At 49.5% G+C, this 17,319-nt stretch overlaps 1 protein-coding gene across 1 annotated transcript in view; it reads left to right on the top strand.

Annotated features, from left to right (window-relative positions):
• Positions 1 to 13,603: 13,603 nt before the first annotated feature.
• TMEM86A (transmembrane protein 86A) overlaps positions 13,604 to 17,319 on the top strand; it is a 28,891-nt gene continuing 25,175 nt past the window's right edge. The window contains exon 1 of the mRNA XM_055721756.1: positions 13,604 to 14,213. Within this exon, the coding sequence (XP_055577731.1) occupies positions 14,193 to 14,213 (21 nt within the window). The 5' untranslated portion in view covers positions 13,604 to 14,192. The remainder of the gene's footprint in view (positions 14,214 to 17,319) is intronic.

The raw sequence follows: 17,319 nt of genomic DNA, 5'->3' as shown, positions 1-17,319 counted from the left end.
GTTGACATCTTTTCTAATTCACCTATTTACCTGAAATTTGGGGGAGAAAAATCTCTTTCAACCAAGCTGGGCCACGTTCAAGCCTTTGCTGATAATACCTGGGGCAAATTCACAACTCTGACATTTAATGAGCACAACTGATGGCTCTGAGAAGTTTGACTAGTTGCCAGATTGATATGTCTGTGTATCCTACCAGCGACTGTTACATCTCATTTGTTTGGCTTTGGCTTTTTTCTCCTGGTCTCTGTTAAATTGATTTTTGGCCAGTCTGGCAATCTTGCTGAAGCACTGCAGAGCGAATGTGAGACAGGAACAATGCTAAGCAACCAGATGTGAAAGGACTGGAGCAATAAGAAAGTTAGTTTGGTTTTCACTGTTTAAACACAATTTGCCAGCTGGGAAACTGTCTTGCAGGTTATATTGCAGTTCTATTGAACTAATCCAGAGCATAAACACATCACACAACATGGTCTTGCAAAATGCCTCATGCAAATATTGCTGCATGCAGGAAGCTATATGGCAGGAATGGCTTAGGCAGCAGTTGCTGGAGACAGATGGGAACAAAGGGCTGTCTAGGGGGAATGGGATATTCTGCCAGATATGTCACATCTGGGTCAGGCTACATTTTCCCCATCTGTGAGGGATCTCCATCCACCTGTCACCAGCTGCTCTGAGATCCTGTGGGATCACTGGAGCACTGGCAGAGGCAGGGCTGAGCTGGGATAAAAAGAGAGGTAAGTGCCAGGAAAGAGGAGCTGAGAAAGGACTTCAGCTGGTCATCTGGAGTATTGCATGAATGCCAAATTTGTGCCATAAGCACAAAATAAAAGGCTCTAAATACAAAATTAAGACCCTAAATACAGGCAGCCTAAAAACCTAAAGCCTGCCATGGTGAATCACGACAGATATGCATTGCTCATTTCTTGAGTTGCAGAACACGGCCCTTCTCATAACATTTGTCCTGCCGTACTGTCGGGCTGTCAGACTGTGTCACCACATTGGCCCCTGGTCCATCAGCCGGGACATTCCTGCCCACCCCCCAGCAATGAGGAAGGTGGGGACTGTCAGAGAGCAAGGAAACACAGGCTACCTTCTGCACTGGTGTTGATTATACTGTGGAAGTTACTTGGACAAGCAACTTCAGGTAAGCACCGCTTGAAAAAACTGAGAGAAGACCATTAATAGCAGAGATGTCCGCTGCATCCCCACCATACTGGCTGGCACCCTTCCAGCTTAAGAATGTTGCCTTACCTTGCACAAACCCAAACTCTTGATGCTTCTCCTATGAAAGCCTCTTTTCCTGGTCTGACAAAGAGAACATGCCAAACAGAATGGCATTAAGTTATGTCATTAGGTGAGATACTGTCACCCAGACCTTCACTTGCCAGTCATGAAACTGCTCCCAGCTGCAATACCAGAAAGTAGCTTCTGAGGCAGTGGGTCCCACTAACTGGCCCTTCTTTGGCCTCTGCTGTGTCTGCTTTGACACGTGCTAGATTAAACACCTCTGCTCCCATGACTTCAGGCCTTCCCTGAATTCCTCCAGCTGTATCCCCTGCCTTGTAGCTGTCCTGTTCTTCTTGGCCCAACACCCTGGCTTAGTAGCTGCTCTCCTGCCCCATGCAGGCTACTTCTTCAGCTCAGTTACCCAGAGAAGAGCAGCAGGCAGTGGGCAGAACATTGGCTCTGCCACTGCCAGCTGAGCTGGAAAGGTCCTGGGCTGCTCCCAGAGCTGCTCCCAGGGCACCGATGCACTGCCCTCTGCTTGGGGTGCCCATTGCACCCCACCTGGAGCTCCCCCTGCCCAGCCGGCTGGGCCAAGCCATGTATAACAGAGCCCTGGGCTCCATAGCTTAGGGGAGTCACCCCCACCATCACTGAGTTAATAGCTCTTCTTCAGAGCTGTTTTATATCTGATTATTTGAAAATTGTAAGGATAAAAATGGCCACAGTCTGCTATCGGAAAGGGGAGAATTTTTACTCTGTTTTGTAAGATGTATTTCTAGGCTTGCGACTTTGCAAGAAAAAAACCCATCAAAATTGCATTGTTCTGATTCCCATCACACCCTTTTCTTTCATTTCTGTCTTGATTTTAGAGGCTGCTATTTTAATAACTGTTCACAGTTGAAATCAATGCCAGGCAACACTGAAAAGGCTGAAAGCCCAGCTTTCCCAAGGGAAGGCATTTCGCCACCCATCCCTATGGGACAGAACAGTGTTCAGCCACGTGTCTGTTCAGCAGCTTGGCATGCCTCTTGGACACGCTCTTTTCTTCCTGTCTCTTCCCCATGTTATTCTGGACATGGTAATTCATAACCGCAACAGGTTTACATGCCTCCAAATACATGAATCTCCCTAAGTATAGGGACATAAAAGAGCTGAGGTAGAAGGCAACGTGGCAGTTAAACGCTGTTGTCTGTATTACATTATTGTGGTCTGTTTTTAGCATCTGTGGTCACTGTGTATTGCAACCCTAAATCACCTCTGAACTTAGAGTTGCAAAAATGAAACTGAAGAACAAAGTAATTGGATCCACAGACTGGCCAAAAAGGAATCCTGTCTCCATATTTATAGAACATATAAACATAAACAACTGTAAAAATGTTTTTTTGTTCTCTTTGGTTAAACATAGATCTCCTTTGCTGTTGACTTTTGCCTGTATAGTAGATGTCCCAGTGTCCTTGCTGTGCATAACCGTCGCTGGGACTCTGTGTTTTTTTGGGTCAGCACCACAAAAACATTATGGCTATTACAAGGTGCAAGAACTGACTGCCAGATTTTGCACCTATTCTTTTGGGCCTGAACCTTTTTTCACATAAATAATTTTTATGTTAGTCTATCTGTGCTGAAATGAGCTGCTTGAGCATAGTTGCTCCTGATTTGCCTCAGTGAAAGTCAGAAGAGCATCAGTGTCTGCCCATGCTCTGTTTTCTCGGCCAGTTTGGAAGAGAGTCAACCCAAAACGACATATTTCTCTAGTTGGTGGAGCGATGTGGTTTCTCATCTCAGACAGGTTGCTTTATTAGCTTTGCTTTCTGCTGTCTGTGGATGTATAGGGGCTTTTTCACACGTCTGCTATTTGATTTTATGTTTCCGCATGCCCAATCCAATGCCTGCCTTTGCTTTTCAGTTACTGTTTCTCAAAATGGCTCCAACAACCCCCTTCTGCCATCTCAGAGGAAAAGCACAATTGCATTATTGTATTGAGTGAATGCGTTGTCTCATACATGTAGCTGAATGGGAAATTATTTAAATATCTTGAACACTCTCCTAATTGGAATAATGACATGCTAGGAATGGGAGCACGAGGAGACTTTATATTCAAACTCCTGAATTTCAGTGAATGAGTAATCAACACTCCATCAATTCCTACAAGGTTAAATTTTTTTTAAGCAAACGGTTGCTGTAAAACCACCACCACCAATCGCATTAAAAGAAACAAACAAAGAGAAACCAAAGAATGGGTATTTCTGGTGAGCTTTACATCACGTAAAAGCTTTGTGGAACCCACAGCAAAGAAGAACCTGACTTGAAATGCTGACGGATGGCTGGTGCCTCAGGGCTGCCCACCAGCCCCTGCCCCATGCCCCTGCCAGCCATCCTGTTTCTCCTCACCTTGTGCTATCCTGGCACTGCTTCCAGCACTTGAAAGCCCATGCTCTGAGCCAGATCGAGGTGGGTGGAGAGTGATTTGGGTTAAAAAATAACCCAGCAAAATATGTTTGCTTCTCTGTGCGTGTGCATGTTTGAAAGTGGGCTCCATTTCCCTGTGTGATTCATGGAAAGGCTGTACCAAGATCCAGGCTGCCATGAGGGCAGACAGGAGCAAGGGGGAAATGGAGCACCCCCAGGAGCTGGGAAGGAACATATTGCTAACTAATACTGCTGCCAAATGCTGTATCTTCTGATGCCACTGCATTAGACCAGAGCAGTGAAATTAGTGCCTGTAGCCTGCACCCTATCTAGCAAGGCTGTCCCATCTTTACGACTTTACTTACAACCTTATTTTTATTAACAGGTTGGTCATTCTTTTGGTCAGTTTATTGCTATAAAGTCAATTATATTCAGTTATTCAAAAGTCAGTGTGCAGTGGTCTAATCTAATAATTTTTATATACAAAATCTCATTTTTCTGTCATCATATTCACAATAATTACATCAACACTTTTGATCATTTAATTAAAAAAGCCTTTAAGCAATTCTGAGTGATGAAGCGTTGTTGCCACTGTTCTTTTTTGCATCCTCCAGTACTATGCTTTCTTTTTCTTTCCTGCAAATTGTTTCTGTGATTCATTTTATTGGGCTTGATCTGGAGCCCATGGAGGTGAATGCACAGACTCTCATTAACGTGAATAGGCTGCAGATGAGACCTACTATAAATGCTTTAATAGGCATGGGCCAAGGACTTGAAGTACACCTGTGTTACTGTGTGTTTCTACTGTTATTAAAGCTGGCTTCCACAAATTCATGATACTGATGCAAAACTCTTCCCAGAACAACACTGGAATGTAAAACTCTGAACTACGTTTATTACAACAGTACTTTGAAATGCCAAACACAGCAGAGGTTTGCGTTGTTCTGATTTGCATTGTGCCTCACTCGTGCACCAGCAAGAGACAGACAGTGAGAGATGAACAGGTGCAGTTCATCAGCTGCAGCAGAACTGAGACTTAAATCCAGATAATGTCAGCACGAGTTCAGTGTTTGTCCCTCTCCCAGCTATACCTCTCATTCTGTTGAGGCGCAGCAATATGTGTACCTGTACCAGTGCAATACTTTCTAATAATTTCCTTGTCTGGTAATGTTAAGAGGAGGCAGAACATTCGTCCAAAAGGAAGGGCTCACCCTTGGGTGTTTCTGACAACCCCAGTGCTGTTTGCTTGGATAGCAGCAGTTATGGACTCTGCCACAGTCAGCAAATAGTAGGTCTTTCCCATGTTTCTCTAATAACAAGGCTCTGCATTGCATACACACCTCACAGGGCTCAAAGTTTCCTGATAGTTTTGCGATTCCACTTCTCAGCATTATCAGGTGCACTGCAATATCCAGCCTTGGAGGAGAGGCTTGAGCAGAAGGGACTTTTGCTGCCCAGTTTTTATGGTCCTGCTAGAAAGCAGCCATCTGTGACTGAGGTGAAAACAAAAATTCCAGCTCAGGTTGAACCAGATCCTTGTTCCTATTAATTACTCACAACAAAAACATTAGTGTTAGTGCATCAACCCTTCTGGAAAGTATATCATGATCTCATTACAAAGTTAGCCTTAACTGCTAAAAAAGCTGTATTTTTTTCACAGCAGCAGCACGAAACACACATGAGATCATGAAATGAAAAGCAGGCACTTAGCAGTACTGAAGTCAGCAGTTCTGGACAGACATATGAGCTGATCTCAGCACATTTACTTCACAGAAAACCCATGTTGTCATCTTCTGTCTGTTTCCACGTCAGGAAAACAAATGAACATTATCCATCCAGAAGGTTTAAAAACTAGAAACACTTTAAAAAAAAATTAAGCCCTATTTTTAGCAATAAAGATAAGTTTCAAATATCTTCTTTAAGCTTCTCAAATGTTTGCAATTTGCCTTTTGATCTAAATCTAGATTCAGCTATTTATACTGGATTTATTGTCCACTGTTCTTTGGCCACTTGCTGACCCTGCCTTAGAGGCTACATGAACTCTGGTGACAAACAGACCTTCTCCTGTGCCAAACAGGAAAAATTTTAAACTATTTATCTGATATGACAGTACTGATAATAGTGCAGAGAAGCACTGTGGACTTCTCCTAAAGGGTATGCTGATCTTCATTATCATCTATTTGCATCATTATGTTCTGCTTGCCCTAAGGATGAAAGAGTAGGAGAAAGCCAGCTTAGCTCTGTGCTTAGCAAAAATGCAGAAGATTATAACTGCAAGGACACATTATTTACTTGATCAATAAGAGTGACTTTGGAGTGCAGTCTAACACTGATAGTTCTGAATAATTGTCTTAGACTGCGGTTCCTAAATGCTCCCTAAACTCTTGGCTGCCAAAATAGGGATTTTTAAATTACTTGCCTTCTATAGCTGCTTAGTAATAGGGACAGGAATTTGTAGGCACCATCCAGGTTTTCTTCCGTAAAATATTTTTTCTTATTTAGCTAAAAATCTTCAATAACCTAAATAAAAATTCTAATAAAAACACTGTTTTAGTGTTGCAGAAGGTGAGGCACAGGACAAGCAAAATGGCAACGGAGATTACACATTGGCTATGGTCCAGTGACCAAGGTACAACTGTTGTATTCTTTCCTAAAATGAAAAGTGTTTGTTAAAAACCAATCTTCTGGTAAGGCAGTCAGAGACAACTGCCCCAAGAGCCACCAGTAACCAGATTTTTATGTTTCTCAGGGCCTGAAACTGTTTTCCAAAGGCATCAGTTAACGTCAGCATTGCCTACTGCTGATCTTATTGCTAATATTCCTATGTATTTCGTCCACAGACAAATGTCTAAAGCTTGGGCATTTTTAAGGTATACCTCTGGAGGAGCTGAAAAAAGTCCCAAATGAGCTTAAAATATTTCCATACTTGCAAGAACAAAAAGTAATGATTGAATTGCTTCACATCCCCACATTCCTGGGACAGAGCCTTGATAGAGGCAAATGTAAGCTTGCTGTCCTTCCTCCACCTGCTGCCCCAGGAGCATGAGGCAGGTCCAGAGGCAGCCTAGCAGCTCCTTGTGCCAGCTGGGTGCTTCTGCGCTGCTATTTAACCTAAAGTCTCCTCTTGCCTTCACTCTCTGCTCTTGGCAGCTGTGGGAAAGCCTTGGTGCACCAGGTAGAAAGGACTGGCACTGGCATCTTCCCTTCCCATCAGGAGACTCATGACCTCTGAAGCATTTGCCCTTCCTGTGCAGATGTGGGAACCACAAATGCTACTTTGAAGTCTAATGGCTTGGTAACATACTAAATGTTAACAAAAGCCACTAAGGGTAGCAAGGGGAAAACCATTGCCTTTGAGGCTGCTATCACAGATATTTATGGTAAAGAAACACTGGCCCAAGTTCAAGCCTTCCAGCTTAGCAACTTAAAACAGGTGAAGTATGAGGGCAGTATGGCCGAAAAAGGAGCCCCTCCCAAGTCTGTATACTGCAGCATCTAGGACATTCATAGACAAAAAAGTGCTGTTCCAGGTAAGAGTGCAATGCTAGTAGCTATCCTCAGCTACTCTCCCGATAGGTTGGCACACTGGTAGTTTCTGAAAGAGGCCAGACACGGATCCTGCCTCACTTCTCTTTTCCAAATGTACTTCCGATTAGAATGAGCAACGAGCATCACCACGGATGGCTGCATGGGTGCATGTCTGCATTAGCTTGTTGAAAAATGCCCCCATGCAGTTCTGGCTAGAGGAGACTGGAGCAACCACACTGGGAGCAGAAGTTCCCAGGCTGAGGCGTGGCATGACCAGCAATGCTGAACTGCACTGCTGGCAAAGTGCCCCGGGCCTGACAGCATGCCCAGGAAAAGAGAAAATCCTAAAGGACAGAAAGCAAAACGGACCAAAAAATAAATGTGAGTGGAAGGGGCCTGCAAAGGCTGCCTTACATGGGCTGTTAGCTGTTGGCTCATGCCTTTGGTCCAAGGGTTCCTGTGGGCACCTGGGGCTCAGAAAGCCCTTCCCACCACTGACTTTGTCCTCTGCAGCAGTCCCTGACCACGTCATACAGGTTGCCACCTGCCCTGGAGATGGTGTGTTGGCCTTGGACCAGGGGCAGCCTCTGGCATTTGGGCTGGGAATAACCCCTGTGCTCCAGAGCAGGGTCCGCACCATGATTCTGCACGTGAGCAGGCACCTCCTTGCAACAGCACCTCCCCACGCGGACTCACTTGCGGTTCTCCCTGGGCTTCTTGCAGGTTCTTTGCAGAGCTGCGGACACACAGCAAGTGGGAAGGGATAGTGAAAAGGCTTGAGAGGTCCAGGCCATCCAGCATGGCCACATGGTAATGGAGCATTAAGTCTGCTGGAAAAAGCAAGCCCAGCTGCTTAGTTCTGCTGTTTTTACTGAATCAGTACTGTATGGGGCTGTAGCATTTCTGCTCCTCCATCTTTTGTCCTAAACATGAATTTATTGTTTCAGAACACAGCAAGCGAGTGGGGTTTGGGTGCTGAAATTTCAGAGAGAGAAGGAAACACTATGCCTTGTCTTTCCAGCTCTTCGTAATTACTTGGCTTTCTGGGTCTCCCCTAGGGCAGTCTTCACTTCCTTCTGCCAATTGTATGTGGAAATGAATTACACTGACTCACATCCTGGACCCTGGCACCTGCTAATTAGGTGTCTGCAAGGGCTGCAAGTGGGGTATGCCCTGTGTAAGGCTTCTTTAACTCAGCCCAGAAAGGTAGTTAAGTGAGAATTTCCTCTAGTGCAAAGTTTGCGTCCCTCCTTTTTGCACCTCAGGCTGCTTGTTACCCCCTCCTGAACTTCTCCAGCCCTCAGTTTTTTCTTTTTAATTCAGCAGAGCACCACAGAATGTTACATGGGCACCATGATGAAATCAAGGAAGGGAGCAGGGATGGCAGGGGGAGAAGCTCCTGCCCTCACAGAACTTCTGCAAAGGGCTTTTATGTTCCAGTGATGCCTCCTGAGCTGAAAATACACATTGTCCGTGCTTTGTGATTCCCAGGTGACAGTGTTAGTGCCAAGATTCAGGCATGATTCTTTAATGTTGGGCAATGACTGTACTGACCATTAAAATGAGGGCTATGCTACCAGGTCTAGCCTGGGACCGGCACCCACATGCAAGTGTCTTGTGTGATTTTTGCAGTGAGAGCCCTTAAAATCCCGTTTGTTTATTTTTCTCTCACAGCTGGCATGGCTGAACACATCTAGGTCTGACCTGCAGGCTCCAAGACAAAGCCATTTTCAATAAGGACCTTTTTATAGCCCACACATGGAAAGTAAAAGCCTTTTGGTTACCCTTGTCCCTGCTGTGTTTGAATTAGACTGTGAAAGGCCCAGCAGCTGGGAGCGCTGAGCACATACATAGGGGGACCCCCCCCCCATACTGTTACCCTGTTCCTTCAGTAACTGCACAGCAGTGCTTGCTCCCCATCTAAGCCTTGACAAGGCTGTAGAGAACAAAGCAATTTAAAGAAATGTCTCCTGAAGTCTTTTAACACTCTCAGATGAACCTGTCTGAGCTGTACACAATTTTATGACCTACCTGGTGGGCCAGGTAATGGCAGGAGGGACAGGCAGGACAAAACCACTGGTTTTGGTTCCTCTCAAGCTATTTTGGGGGTCTTTCCTGCTGACTTAACTGCTCTCGTGGTTTCTGCCTATATCTGTGGAAAAATCAGCTGCTGATTCAGCTGTGGCTCTCTCATGAAGGGGAACTTGCGTTTGGGTTTTAGGGAGGCAGGCCAGACTCCCAGGAGCCTTCCCGTGTTCCCAGGGGAACCCCAGAGCCAGGGACAAAGACAAAGCACAAGTTTTGGTTTCAGATCACTTTTTTAAACTAGTGCCTTTTCAAAAACCGGTTTCCATGGTGATGGGGAACTGTGGCACCATTGTGAAGGTCCAGAAAGCCCTGGCCGGGTATTAGCCAGAAATTCAGCAGTGCAGCCAGCTCCAGAGCAGCCTGCCTCCAGCCCCTGCTGCATTCACAGCAGGGCTCTGCTTCAGATGCCTTCCCTGCCCATCAGCCACACTTTCAGCTGCCTGTGGGCTGTACTACCCCATGACACTACAGCTTTGCTTAATAGCAGGTAAAATGATAGATTTCCAAAAAAGGAGCATGCTCCAGTTGGACTTAGCTGTAAGGGAAAAGCCAGATTTGATGACAGCTGTCAATCATTGTTTACTGATGCAGACTGGTGTGAAAAATAAGAAACATAATCATGATCATCCGGCAAGTCAGCAAAGGAGCCTGGCTGAAATCCCAGGTCCCATTTAATTCTCATTTACTAGAATGTGCTGCCTCCCACCTGCCCTCTTGCTACCTGTCATATAGGGTACCTCCACCCAGCATATAATCCAGACCTCCCAAAAGGACCTAGGAAACCTCACACAATCATATCATTCTTCTGGTCCTTGCAGTAACATGTAAGAAGCGTGCCAGAGCGGCTCAGAACACCTGCCAGGTTCAGCTCGATGCCAGGCAGTAGAGGTTTGCAAGTGATGGAAGCCACCACTTATTCAAGGTGCTTGTTTGCCCCTGTCCTTTGTTATCCACTGGATTATGTTGCAGTCTGTAGTAGGCAAATAAATACAACCACAAAACTCTTGCAAGTCAAGTCTTGGCTACAATTACAGGTACCTGTCAAGTGCTTATGTCACTTATAGCTTTTAGGTTATGAGCATTATGCATGCATAAGAGGTAGAGAAAAGTTCGGTTGTGCTATCTGCAGAAATCTCAGGAACCGTTTCAGTAGGTCTGGCACTTAACATCTTCCCTCAGGCATACCTGAGGCCACAGACATCAGTGAGGGTCTCTGTGGCCTGCGGTGCCGTTTGTTGTGCAATTTCAGCAAACCCAGCCAACCAGATAGGGACAAGGACACCTGCCTGAGGGGCACAGGGACACAATGGTCCTCACAGGCACCACTGCATGTGCAGCAACTTCAAAACAGAAAGCAGTGGTGGCATGGAGCTGGCCAAAGCTCTTCTGGCTCCAAAGGCAGGGCACCAGCCCAACTCAGCGCATACATTGGCCACCTCCTCCAGCCCCTAATCAAGCACTATCCCTTTCAGTTTTATGATAAACTAGCATTTTTCTTAAATACTTTACAATTATTCACTTCCTACTCCACCCATCTTTGCCCATGTACCTGTGCGACACCTTAGAGCTGAGCTCAAATGTGAGAAAATGGAGCAAGATTGGTAACAAATGTAGTTTTTGTCAGAGAAGAATGTTTTGTGTGTTGTTTCCTGTTAAACCATTGGAAATGGTGTACCCAAACAAAAAATTGTCCCTTCTGGTGCAACATTTAACTCAAATGAAAAACACCTTGTTCTAGAGGAAATAAAGCAGAAAGAGAGGCATATCTCGACTAGTTCTTATAGTGGCGTTTCTAATGTAAGGGTAGATGTACTGCGCCAGACTAAGCGTTCCTCTGTCCTGAAGCTGACAGCAGCGAATGGCTGCAGAGCCTTAGAAGAAGCCAAGAGGCTAGGCATATTTGCTTTGTATATACCCAGCCTCCCACCATCAGCAGCTCGGATATATAAGAAGACAGAGATGAAACTGTGTATATATTGCCAGGACAAGTTGAATAAAATAAAAACTATGTATTTCTTGAAAATTAACCATTAGAATTCACCAAAACTCAAGAAGTACACCACTCTGTCTTACAACTGAGAGTGAAGGTACTGTCTTAGGGAGGTGTTTCCTGCAAGAGATTAATTTTTCCCTTGCTTCCTTGAGACCTTCAAGTGACCCTACTGAATTGTTAAAATTCCATTAGAAAGTGGCTGCTGGGAACATGTGCAATAAATAGCTACTAAGATCAATGGCAGTCTTGCTGATTTAAAATCAATATATTGCTTACTGACAGTGCCGGCAGTTTTTTCCTCTGGGAAATGGAACCAGTGATTGGCTTTAAATAAACACAGTGGTAAAAAACTTTATCTGAACTCATTTGTGACTCAGACTGATTTTAGAGTAAATCAGAATATCCCTGTTGCTCACAGACAAGAGGTGATCAGTGACTTTGGATACTGCAAATTATGGTGGGCTGCTGTAAAAGAGAACAGAGCAGAATTTCTGAAAATGCTTTCTGAAAAATAGGTATTTAAGGTACCTAGACCGTTCACTGAAAGCCACTGGTCACTTTTGAAAACCTGAAACAAACAACGTCAGGTTACTACAGCTCCAATAACTACCATGCCCTCTTCCAGGCCAATTCTCTGATAGGTTTCTTTGAGCTAATAATGCAGCATTGAAAACCCACCCTGAAGTGTTAACATGTTCTGAATGTATCGATGACACAGAGACATACCTCACTTGCGAGACCAGGCGAAGCTTCAGCTGGTAACCGCTGAAGACAGGTATGTCATCAGAAAAAAAAGAATGAACGCAAAGCCGCATCCATCCTGATATCATCTCCCGCCTTCGGAGTACTGGAGACAATACCCAAATGCAAACATTCCCCTACCCAGTGTGCAGCCTGGCTCATCACTTAAATAAAGGCCAGGATAAGCAAACAAAGAGTTCGGCTAAGGACCAAGGAGCAGATTTTTCTTTGAGGTATTTAAATGACAAGACATAACCAAGCTCCCAGAAGGATTTTCAAAAGCAATTAGGAAGCCAGGTTCTGAGAGCTCATTGGTCCTCCTCAAGATTCCTGTAGGGTATCAAATTAACTGCATCCTTGGACATCTGCATATCTCTGTTTCCTTGTGCTGCTTCTGCTAGGGATTGTCCTCCTTGATTTCATCAGGGGAAAGCCTTCGTTGTCAAGAGCTGTGAAATTTCTTCCCATTCTCTGGTTCACCTAGCTCCCACCAAAAAAGGGAAAGCTTATCCTTCTCTCCTTGCTTAATGAAAATGTTACTGCCCTATGAACTGTTTTAACTGAAATAGTAAGAACAGCACTCAGTCCCTTGGCTGTGGCCACACAGGTCTTTGTTGTGCAGAGAACAGTTTGCTTTGATCTGACTGAGGCTTACTTGTCACAGATTTCACTGCAATGCCTCTCTGGTCTGATAGTGCAGATTTGCAGTTTCTTTTTTTTTGGGTAGAAATCCCCCTCAGGTTGGCAAGCGACCAGAAGAGGTCGCGGCGACCACCGCCCCAGTCCCATTGCACAGTGATGGGCCAGACGCTGCCCTATTCACACACGCGTCTCTGCTGATATAAACCGGGTTGCCTGTGTAGCATCTTGGGACTGCTTGCTGTTGGTATACATTTCGTCCTCGGAAACACGATACTAATCTATCGCACAAAGGCTGCAGAAGAATTGCCAAGATTTTTTTTTTTTACTTTATAAAAGAAAATTTTCCCTTGATACGATAAATACTGAACATGACTTTTGCTCAGGCTGCAAATAGCAGATTACTTAATCACCTATTTAAATACCTGTTTGTTTTGTTATGAAGTGAAACTTTTGAGCAAGATCAAGTGGTTTCCTGCATCCTTAAAAATTAAATCCCAAGTAAGAACAGAGCGAAGGTAGCTCCCGGGTCACTTCAACACGCCAAAGCTGCTGCGTCCCACTCTCTAGTGCCCCACATTAGACGTCCCTCGCCCCGTCCCTGTGCCAGCGCTAACGCCTCTGCAGCCTCCGGACGGCCTCGGCGGGAGGACGGCTCTGGAGAGGCGGGCGGTGCGGCCCGGTGCTGGCGGGGGCCCGGGGCCGCGGGGGGCGGGGCCAGCAGCGGCCCGGCGGGGGCCGCGGGACCCGGGGCGGGGGCAGTGGGAAGCGTTACGGGGGCAGCGGCGAGCCGGGACGGCCCTGGAGAGGGGGGGAGGTAGGGGGTGGCGAGGAGCCGAGGGGCAGCCAGGGCGGCAGGGCGCGGGGGGCTGCTCGAGAGGCACGTGTGTGAGGGGGCCGGGCGGGGCGGGCGCGCTGCCCCTCACCCCTGCCAGGGCCCGCCGGCACCGCGGCGAAGGACGCGGCCCGGCCCCTCGCCCCCGCCGGGGCGGGGCGGGCCGGTGGCCGGCGAGCGGGCGGCAGGCCGGGCCGCCGGCACCCCTGGACAGGCTGGCAGGCCCTTGAGGTAAACGGGCCGGCGCTTTTCTCGAGCGGCCGGAGCAGCGAGCCCCGCTACCGCCGCACCGGAGCGCAACGGCCCCGCTCCGACACGGGCTGCGCCGGAGGAAGCCCCCGCGCCACCCCCGGGCCCAGCAGTTGCGCTGCAGCAGCGGCTCGCAAGGACCGGCGCGGCCCCGCGCTTCCCCCCGGACCCCGCAGACCGTAGCGCCGCTGCGGCCGCCCCCGCCGGGAGGCGGACAGTGCCGCCAGGGCCCGAGCGGGCCACGTCTCCGCCTGACTGACTGACCGACCGACCGACCTGCCGGCCGGCCTGCCTGCCTGCCCGCCCCCCCGGGGCGGGGCCGTCCCCCTCACTCCCCGCAGTGCATTTGCCGCGGGGGCCCCCTCGCCGGTGACGTCACTGCTGCCTAAAAAAGCGCCCCGGCAGGCAGGCCGGCCGGTAGGGCAGCGGCACGGCGGCACGGCTCAGCAGCAGCCGCCAACAACAACAACAACAGCCGCCGCCGTCATGGTGTCCCCTGTCACCGTGGTAAGTGTCGCCGCACGGCGGGCAGGGGGAGCGGGACCCGCGCCCCCTCCCACGGCCGCCGGCAGTGGCGCTCTCCCAGACGGTGCCTTCCCCCCCCGACGCGCCGCTGCCCCCTACCCGGTCCCCGGGGCCGGTGGCTGCTCAGCCGCCGCCTCTCGCCGCTGCCCGCGCGCGCCCGGGGCGCGAAGCAGCGGCCGTGGACCGGGACCCTCCGCCCCGCGTGCCCGTGTACGCCCCCGGCGCCGCAGCCCCTGCCCGTGCCCCTCGGCTGCGCGCAGCTGCGCCGGCCCCGCGCGCCCCCAGCCCCCGCCGGAGGCGGCTTCACCGCCCGGGCAGCGGCGTTGGCTGCGGCTTGCGTCGCCCGCCCGGCCGGGCAGACCTTGCCGCGCCGGGCGACCCCCGCCGGCCCCTCAGCGGCTTGCTCGGCGCTCCCGGCGCCGGGGGCCGCGTCCCCTGCCTGCCGCGGCGGCGGTCATGGGCCCCCGGGCAGTCGTGCGGTCCCCGCCGCCCGGCCGGGGTGTCGGTGAGCGTGCGGCACTGCCGGGCCGCTGGGGCTCCCGGCGGCGGTACCTGGCCCGGCCCTGCAGGGAGACGGGGCTGCGCTTCAGCGTCGACAGAAGCCAGAGCGCCCGCCGGGCAGAGCGGCGGCGGCGCTGCGCCTTAGGCGTGCTGCCGGGGTGCTGCTGGGGTGTACCCCGCCGGAGCCAGGGGCCTCTCCGGTGCCCCAGCAGGCACGCGCGTCGCGGGAGCGGCTCGCGGTGGTGCCCCGGGTGCTCCGCTGCAGCCCCTGGGGAGTGCTGGCACCCTGCTTCCCGGGGGTCCGTCCCCGTCCCCTTTTGAAATATTTTGGTTAATAGCCAGTGCGCTGCATCCCCTCCTGCACGTATAAACCTGGTGACTTCCCCGTTCTTAACTCACAAATCCAGCATGAGTATGTGTTGGGAGGGGTGTACATAGTTCAGGACAGAAGGCTTTACCTACATGAGAAATTACACTTTAGGAAGGGAACTTGGGAAGGAAAATGACACACACACTTCCCTTTCCCCCGCCCCCCCCCCCCCCCCCCCCCCCCCAAACCAAAACACCCTGCCTTCTTCGGTTGCCCTTTTGACACATAACAAAGCACTGCTCTGGCTTCCTCCCTGATGTACTGACCCTTTGCTTCTCCAAAGGCAAGTTAACACAGGTGTGAAGCTGCAGAGAGCTGGAGGGATGAGGTGACCAAGAGCTGTGACCAGCGCTGCAGCTGTTTACCACAGCTGTAGAGGTGGGAGGAGAGGGCGTCTGGTCCTCCAAAGAGCTCATAAAAAAAAAAAAAACCTGCAAGCCTTCAGCCTGTTAAGGAGGAGGTCTTTGCACATCGCCTTCAGTGGGTTTTCACATTGCTGTTCCTCCAGAGGAGTGCACTGTACTGCTCCGGCAGCAGCTGTGCTGCAGGCTGTGCAGGGCAGTGGGAAGGGTGTCATACAGCAGTGTGCCCTGCCCAGAAGGGGAACACCGTGTGGCCCTTGCACAGGTGCCAGCTGGGGCAGGGGGCAAGAAGCAGGCTGGTTGTATGGCCGGGGGGCTCCCTCTGGCAAGTCACTTGCTGAAGGGAACAGCAGTGGGCAATTGATCTGGCCTCAGCTAGGTGCTACCCATGGGGCCCAGCCCTTATCTCTTACCACACTGCCTTTTGCTGCATAGACAAGCCAGATGTTCAGAGCCAGCATGGCTATTGCTGCTGTGACACATGATGGGGGCACTCTCCATGGAGGCAGCATCTGAGGCATCATCAAATTAGCCAGAGGAATTTGTCTGCAGTATATGTCCTCTGTTGGTACACTGCCACATCCGCCTCAATGGGGAAGACCCTGGAAGAGCACAGCTGAGAGCGACATGATTTTGCTTCCCATTTTCAAAGCAACGGCCTTTGTACACAACTGCAGCAGATAGTCCCAACTACTTATACAGGAAAGCAGGTTGTGTGCCTCCTCCTCTACTTCAAGACAGTTTTGTAAGAAAGAGTCAGAAACCCTGAGCTCCAGGTCTGCTGTACAACTGATAGCTGGAAGAAACCACGCAAGAAGGTGTGGACTGTGGAGAGGAAGCTAGGGAGAGACTGCAGCTATAGGACTGCTTGTTTGTGCTGGCTGCCAGTTGTGGATTGTGGCCTGGGGGGGCTGGCATGTCTGCCCCATGTGCAAGGAGAACCCGCAGCACTGTGCAGAGCTAGCCAACCTGTTGTCTCTGGTGCCGCACAATTCAGATGTGCTGAGGGGGCAGCATGCCCACAAATAAACAAGTCTGGGGCCAAAATACCTTTTAACGTATTACACCAGGTCCTCAGCTGGGATGAAGCTCTGGGGTCCTGCTGATGCCAGAGTCTAGACTTGCGTGGTGCTGGGCTGTGGCAGAGAAGATGAGTTTGTCTGCCGAACCTGTTCCAGCTGGTGGGCAATGCTCACTGTGGTTGGAAGTCACCTTGAAGGGAAGCTTTCACTGCTTACTCTGCTAGGCAAGCAGGAGCATCCTTCTTAAAAACTGTTATTCTTGATACTGCTCTGATCAAGAGCTGTTTTTTTCTGCACAAAGCAGTGTGGGCTGAGAGCCTGCGGTTGGACAGCTGTATTAATAAACGGTGCATTTACTTCAGGGTATGTGAGGTTTAATTCCCTTCTTGTTCAGCCATCACTGGTCCCATCTTAATACACGTCCTTTCTGAGACAGCCTCGTTAGTGATTTTTGTTCTGTTTTGTCATCGTCCACCCTCCCCTTGTCATCCCCGTCCCATCCCCCTCCATTGGTTAAGCAGTTTTTAGTGTGAGCTTGTGGGAGACAGTCCTTGCCCTAAGAACCTTTCTGCACAGGAGGCAGCATGATTGCAAGGGCCACAAGCGTGCAGGACATGAGCCTGGAGATGCACAGTCATTCTGGCGTTTGCATAATGCTCCTTGCTCAAAAGGACCTTTTTTCCCCCCTAAAGATAGGGCTAAACTTAGTATAGGGCTTCACAGCACCTTGAGGAAAGCAGAGCATGGGAAATACAAATACGTTAATTAGCTGAGAATAGGTCTCTTTTGGGGGGCAGTTGTAGATGATATTGGTGTGTCTTTTTTTCAGCGAG

Source organism: Falco cherrug, chromosome 10, assembly GCF_023634085.1.
Source record: "Falco cherrug isolate bFalChe1 chromosome 10, bFalChe1.pri, whole genome shotgun sequence".
NCBI classification, from domain to species: domain Eukaryota; kingdom Metazoa; phylum Chordata; class Aves; order Falconiformes; family Falconidae; genus Falco; species Falco cherrug.
The sequence above is the reverse complement of the archived record's forward strand: the minus strand, read 5'-3'. Positions and strand labels throughout refer to the sequence as shown.